We start from the raw sequence: 7,810 nt of genomic DNA on the forward strand, positions 1-7,810 counted from the left end.
GCTAGTTATTCTGAAAACATTCAATTCTAAATACTGTAGAGGGAGTAGCCAAATCTACTGGATACGTTTTAGGCTGCATTTCCATTTTTTTTTGAATACAGACAAAATCAAATCTCTTTTCATAGGTATGTTTTGAAGACAGTTTCTTTCGTACTTTTGAACATCTGACTTGGTGATGACAAGGCCAGATACAATTAACATGCCCTTTATTACACTGGATGCATTTTGATTAGCACACACAAAATAAAGCTGAGGGCTATGCAATTGCATCTAAGAGCTAAGGATCAGAATGACAGTATGATTTCAGCAATGTGAATATTTCATCTTGCCTATATATGACTTATCTCAATGCTAATCTCCATGTTTCAGCATCTATTCCATTTCACTCTGCAGTCCTGGTTCTCATCTCCTACTCATCAGATGCACCAGTCATTCATCCTGGACCTCACCAATCCAATCTGTGCTCCTTGTCTTTCTTTTGCTCTGGTGCTTCACCTTTGCAACCATACTGACAGTCTTACTCAGCATCAGCCCTGTCGCACCACAGCCCTTACCTTTTCCCAGCCCAGTAGTAAGGATTTACTTTTTCATAGACTTTTTTTTTTTTTTACCCTTCTTTTTGTGTGTGACTTTCTTTCACTCTTATTTTCCTTTTTTTTACCATCTCAGGGTTCAGTTACCAACTCCTTGCTTTGGATCTCTTTCTATCCTGACATGCCTGTTTCTCCCTGAAGGAATTCCTGTGACCACACCGATTTTTCTGCTACAAATCAATTCTCTCCTCTCTCCCATTTCTTCCTCTGCTAGCTAAACAGCTCAAATACTTCCCTAACTTAATCAAATCCTCCCACACACTCAATTGTAGTCGCCCCTGACTCACTCATCTCTTCTCTTCCCTCCCCTATAATTCTCTCCTCTGCCACAGAAGTGTTTGTGCCTGTTCCTATATGCCTGTTTCCTCTAGCACTTCTTCTTCCCATACCACAATTTAATCTCCTCCTGCTCATTTGTATCCCACTATCTCCTTCTCTCATGAGATGGCTGTTTTTTTTCATCATGCCACCAGCATCTTTTAGTTTTCCTACCATAAATAAAAAGCATCATCCGCCTTTCGTCTCTCCACCTATTCATCCTCTCCCCTTTTGTATTTATCACTGAATTTTCAAAATGTGGTACCCAGGATTAGTCTTAAGAGGTCCTGTCCTCAGGTATATTTCCCCACCTGCCTCCCTATCTGACTGGGTCTGCATATATTTACCTCTATAGTTCTCCTTATTCACAGACATAGAAACAAGCCAATCAATTGGCTCTTCTCCTTTGGTTTATGATACTGTGATCACTGGGAGTTAAAAGCAGAAGGTGAACCTACAATGTCTTCTAATATTCACAATGCAGAGGTATTCTGTAGGCTATTTCAGGATTCCTATAATAATTCAGAATGCTAACAAGGAACAGAGGAAAGAGAGGATTTATCATTTTCTTTCTCCTTCTCCATGTCAGGACTTTGAAGGAAAGAAAATTAGGAGAGACATAGCATCAGAGAGAGTCATGGGACTCCCATAAGACATCATTATTAAAAACATCAAAGCCACAAATGGAGCTACGAACACCTGATGGAAGGAGGAAAAAAAGAGAGTATTTGCTTCAAAAAGACAGAGTGTATGTCATAGGATCCAGCTTCCACAGTTATAGTAGATATGTCTGTTTTTAGAAAATAATTATATATGCACACATAAGTGCATGCAAAACATGGTGAGGGCAGGACATGGTATGTCCCATCTCTCAGAATGAGGATATCTCAGCCAAAGTACACACAGAGACAACTGTCTAGATCAACAGAAAAACAGATTCAGCATAATGTATTGCTATTTTTTAGGTTTCATATCAGACCATACAGATTTGTTACCTCTTTCAAATACATTTTACTCCATATTTCTGTACTTATCTCTCTGTGGTAGTTATATGGTTCGATGAACCACAAAATGAGTCTACTGGAGCATTCTAGACCATAATCTAGATTCTTTTCTGATGTAAAATGGCAATTTTCCATTAGAGTCAATTAGGATACTTCATTTTATACTAAGTCAGAAACTGGCTCTATTACTTTCAAATTTTAATAGGTAAGTTGCAGAAATGAATTGACATTTTAAGTTGATTAAAACATGAAACAGGTAGGACAGAGATTCTGCCAATATCAAATTCTCACTACCTAGCCAGAGTAGCCACCTTCCCTTCAGAAATCATTTTTTATGGTCTGCTGGATTCTCTTCAGATATTGGAATCAAAGGAAGAGGATGCTCAGATGTTTTCATACTGTATAAAAATCTCTTAACTAATAATGTACTGTTTGTTTGAGGGCATCATCCTTGTAAAGATACAAAAATACTGTGGGAAATTCTGATTGCCAAGAAATCATGTTACACAATTACTGGAAAAATATACCTGACACATCTCTACATCTCTGTCTTTGGAAGTAGTAAAGACCAAATGTGAAGTGAATAAGAAGTCTCACATTTGCTTTTGGACAGCTGAATCATAAGACACATGAGAAAAACCCTCTACACAAGCAAAAGCTTTTGCTTTCCCCAAGGCATGAATGTTGTATCTTCCACCAGGTCTTTAAATCAAGTGCTTCCTATCCATGTCGCATCATTGTGAGTGAATACACAAAGTGCAAGGACAGAAACAAGAATCAAGAACTTTAAGCACTGTTAATATGAGAAGATTTAAATACCTCTCTGTCATATCCAGAGCTGCTGGGCCAGGTAGGTTCCTTGTTGCATTTTCTGGAAGTGTCGGTTAAACAAGCTTCTCCATATCCACTTTCATCTCTCACTTGTCCAAATGGGTAGTTGTTTAACAAAATGGGACACTGAGCATCAACATTGTCAACGCCTATCTGAAAACTCCGATTTGTGTTGCCTCTTTCCACATTTGAATGATGCACATTCGTGACTGGATTTATATTATTCCCTCCACAAATTTCTCTCTCTTGGCTGTAGGGGTAGGGATCCACTAGAGAGAAGTTTGTGCAATCAGATAGTAAAGAAGATCTGAAGCCAACTGTTGGTGACACGGTGCCTTGCTGCCAGTGAGAGAGAGGATTTCCAGGGTAAAGTTCACCATAAGCAGCTGGAGGCTGACCACAAAGCTGCTGGTCAGGCACAGGCACATTTAGACCAAAGACATCTAATGGGAAAAAAATTTCTTCAGGATGATGTGAATGTGATGAATCATAAAAAAAAAATTCATTGCTGACTTCATCAACTATTCGATCAAATCCTAGACAGACCTCTCCAGCAGAACCAGTATGGTACATTGGGTAAGATGCTTGGTCCCCATCTTGTCCTTCATAAAATTCGTTGTGTGAGAAGGGCACCCTCCCGAAGTATGCCATGGCTAATTCTTCTCTTCAGTCTTATTAAGCCTTGGGGATGTGTTACAGTAGTTCCAAGGTCAAGACAGTAATGTTCAGAACTGGAGTGACATACCCACTGAAACAAAGCACAGAATAAAAGTTAAGTCCAAGAATATCTAGTATAATGAAAGCACTATGCTTCTTTGATCTTTTTTTGCTTTAGAGATTTCTTCACAGGGTGGAAGTATTTTCTTAATCTGGAGCTTGAATATTCTTTTGCCTGATCCTTATTTCCACTTGTATTTATTATTACTATTATTAAATAAAAATAATAATTATCATCATCATCCTGGACTCCTAAATAATAGCAACAGGATGCCTAAAACCATTGCTCTAAATACTAAAATACTCTTTCTGACAAAAATTAAAGAAAATCTCCATATTATTTCCATTATTTTACAGTTGTATAGCACACTTAATGGAGGAATATAAAACAAGCAGGTAGGAAAACTTCATATTAATGGTCACTTTAACAGCATTTTCATTCACATCTTCCTCTTGTTTTGTGCCTCAAATTTCTTTATATTCTACTAATTTTTATCTTAGTGTAATCAGGTGAAGTAAAATCGAAGAACATAGAAGACATGGACCTCCAATTAATAATCAAAAGAGTACACCCGAAAAGCTTGGATAAGGCATACATAAAGAAAAACAAATATAAATACATCAGTCTCTTTTTTTGTTTTTCAAAAGAGACAGATATATCTTCAAAGCCTGAGGTTGTATCTTTTTTAGTAAATTAACAGGCAAGGGCATGAGCTTCTGCAGAAGTTCATCATCATTCATACTATTACTAGCAAACTTCCTGATATTATTTTGGCACATGGCAAGTAGTCCTATGGTTCAGATGGGCAGCGTCTACCAGAGACTGCTGTCAGTGGGCAGGAGAACATCTTTTTTGGGAAGAGTGCTTAGTTCTAAAACTAAAATCTATTCTGGGCCGCTTGCCCTCAAGGCCTGGGCCTGTTTCATTTACTGATACAGATGTAGCCTAAAAACACAAATGACTCAGAAGAGCAATACCACATAAAGTACACAGTTGTGCTGGGTACTTTATCACATAAAAGAAATAGAAATATCTGATTTACGAATTCAATAAAAAAAAAATGTATTCCCTGGCAGAAAAAAAAAGAACAACAAAGCTACCAAAATGAAAAGTGTACTCAGAAATTGCTAAAGCTTAGCGCCACAAATAGCTTTTCCAATATGTCCCCAAGATCTATACTGTATTAGCTTAGACAATAGCGCCTTGCAATGAAAATCTATATTGCAACAGAAGGTATTCATCACAACTTTATTTATTTTTGTTTTATTTGAAGTCAAACTCTAGGTGACATAGGCTCATGTCACCTGCAACAAGGAATGAGAAGAGAAATGAAAAGTTAAATAGGCTGAAATGAAATCTCCAACTTTGAGTCTGAACTACTCTCTCAAGCACTCAACTTAGTGATTCCATGTGTGTTTGCCTTGCTTTAACTACGTTCGGGAAAAAAATAAAAATAAAGCATTTATGAAGTTACACTAAGCCAGATAACCAAAATTATGCATACCACTTCAAATGGTGATCTAAGCATGAACTTCAGTTACAGTCCCTGCACCAGTCTCTCAGAAGTTAACTACATTTTTAGACGGTACAATTTTTACAGGAAAAAAAATTAATAAACATAGCAACAAGGTTTTTCATGAAATTGTCCTCATTTACAATTCCCTCTGTTTCTCTTTCCTACAGCAGGTGAATAAAAGAAAGAAAACAAGAAAGAAAAGGATATACCCATTGTCAGGAAAGATGACTTTTTTTTTTCCTTCTAGAAAATGTGAATGTTTCAGGAAAAATAGAAGACCCACCTTTTCTAATAAAGTTTGGCTACCTGGAAGACTATAATAGAGGCACAGAAAATAAAATACCTTTTATGCCCTTTCAACTGATTCTGAAATGTTTTCACTGCATTTCAAACAAATTCTGATACATAAATGTCCAAAAGCTAACCTTGCTTATTCAGCACTAAGGCTTTTATGCGTAACATCTCACATTTCTCGGACAGACATTCTCACACATACACAGAGCCCACCTCCATCTATCTGTATATGAATGCTTATCTCCCATATGTTCCATATTGCTCAGAAGTATCAGCATGTCATGCCATGTTATGCTGTAGATGTCCGTGGTTTAAATCTTACCTGCTAGGTTGGTTAGTAAGACTAGGCTCTGTATTTGGGCCAACTCTTGATGCTTTTCAAAACAACATACAAAGTTCAGGAAAGTATCTGGCTCTTTGCCAGCCACTGTTACACCATTTGAATTATGTAAAATGCAATGATAACACTATATTTTCAAAAAATCACTAATAAGGAAAAATTTATAATGCATTTTTGAAAAAAATGCATAAAAACAGTTAAATTTTTAGGTTCATTTTTTTCGCCTTGTGGTTTCTGAACTCATGTTTTGGAGGGTTTGGCTTTTTTCCTCCTACAGCTACGAAGCCCTCCTTTGCCTTTTAAATGACAGCCGTGTTTTCCCATAAACATGTGGTTCTGGGATTGGGGGTTTTAAGGGAAACTCACAACAAATGCCATAAAACATTCACTACAACTCAAGAGATTCGACAGCATTACACAACACTCACAGCGTTGTAGTTGCCATCCAAGAACATGAAAATACTTCCTGTACTTCAGCATACACATACATTCTCGTATAAAATCTTGGTGCACTGTGGACTCAGCTTTCCCTTTTTACCAGAATGCAGGAGGAGACGATCGGGCCACTTGCTAAGCAGTAAGAATATTTGTTGCACCCTCTTACCTGACACACATAATTTGTTAGAAGAATATACAGTCTGCTGTGTCTTCCGTTGCACAGACAAATTCAGATGACCTACGTTCTTTCAGTATCAAGAGGGTGTAACTTCTTCCTAAGACGCTTTACTTCCTGTTCAACCGGTTTACTATGGTAATTATTCTTTCACATCTTCCTTCAGGGAAATTTCAAACAGCAGTAACAATAAAAAGCTAACAACTTATCTGTTCTCTTTCTCCCCTGGGAACCCAACTTTTTTTTTTTTTTTTTTTTAACACAGTGGTAGATGATCTCACACTGCCAGTACAAGTATCGAATATGCTTAAAATAACAAGACAATTTCTCCAACAGAAAGACTTGCCTCTTAGAAAGCTTTCTGCACTACAGCAGGATTTGGGAATTTTACTCTGCTCCATCTTCATGCAGTTTCCATCTATCTGCACTGGTGGTGTGTGCTCTGAAAGGAGCTCCTGGCTCTGCTCGCAAGAGAAGGGGATGGTAAAAATCTTGCATGGCAGAGAAGCCGTCTGGCTTTGGCTTCTCAGTATGCAGAGCTGGGACAGTCTAATGAGGTAAGAACCTCCCTTACGCTGGGATATTTCCCAAGGACGGCTGAAGCCTTGCCTCTCTGCAAAGAGCCTGCTGAAGAGCTGTAGCAAATACAGCCCTGGTCACAAACATCTCCCTGGACCTCAAGGAGCCCAGGACCCTCCATAAAAGGGAGCAGTAGAGGCTGCTCCAGGCACAGCACAGTGGGAGTTCCCTCAGGGACCATCTGCCCCCACACTTCATACCATTCCTTAAAAAGGTATAAATTGCTCCACTGAAGTGGCTATTCAGAATTCATACAAAATCCCAATCCTAGTTTACTCCAAGGCTGTCACAGGCAAAAAAATATCCTCAAAAAGGGTGAGGGAGTCATATCAACAAAACAGTATTTCAGTTACAAAAGGCTGTGCAGTAAGACTGAACAGATTAGGATAAAGCATTTAAAGTTAATAATTAATCTCAGATATCTTGTATCAGATAAACTGAATGAAGTAATAATTTGATAAAGCATTATAAGGAAAATTCTGCCCTTCAAAGTATCGCAAAAAGCCATCAATGATGTCATTGTGATTCAAAAGCAGTTAGCCAAGGGCAAAACTTATTTTAGTTGGCAAAAGGTGATGCATTTTTTGTCATATATTCTCCAACTCTTAAAAAGTCAACTTGCTCCACAAACTATTTGGTGGCATTTGTGCTGTACCATAGTCATTACTGGTGATGACTGTGAAGCGATCCTGAGAAAGAGGAACATGCCAATTTTAGGAACTGCCATTTTAGAGTTTATGGCAGTGTGATGTTGCTTCATCACACAGGGACTGGACACAGTAAAAGGAAGAGTACTAAGAAAAAACAGGAAATATGCATAGGAAGAGCTCCTATTCCCAAGCAAAGACAGAAGTCTACATGCGTAAAATGAACAGAGTTGGGACACATTCCCCTCTCTCCCCACAGTGATTTCCAGGAGAAGGTTATGAAGGATTTTCTTGGGAAACTCTGCACATTTTCAAGATTTTATTAAGCTTTTAATATGGACACTGCTTTTCTGTTTC

The 7,810-nt window shown here is 38.0% G+C and overlaps 1 protein-coding gene across 1 annotated transcript in view; it reads right to left on the reverse strand.

Annotated features, from left to right (window-relative positions):
- The window catches only part of PIK3C2G (phosphatidylinositol-4-phosphate 3-kinase catalytic subunit type 2 gamma), a gene marked incomplete at both ends in the record, with an annotated part of 210,870 nt that extends 207,473 nt beyond the window's left edge, over window positions 1-3,397 (reverse strand). Inside the window, one exon of the mRNA XM_080345859.1 lies at window positions 2,735-3,397. Coding sequence (XP_080201985.1) covers window positions 2,735-3,397 — 663 coding nt within the window. The remainder of the gene's footprint in view (window positions 1-2,734) is intronic.
- Window positions 3,398-7,810: the final 4,413 nt, after the last annotated feature.

This window comes from Nesoenas mayeri (assembly GCF_963082525.1).
Source record: "Nesoenas mayeri genome assembly, chromosome: 1".
Lineage (NCBI taxonomy): Eukaryota > Metazoa > Chordata > Aves > Columbiformes > Columbidae > Nesoenas > Nesoenas mayeri.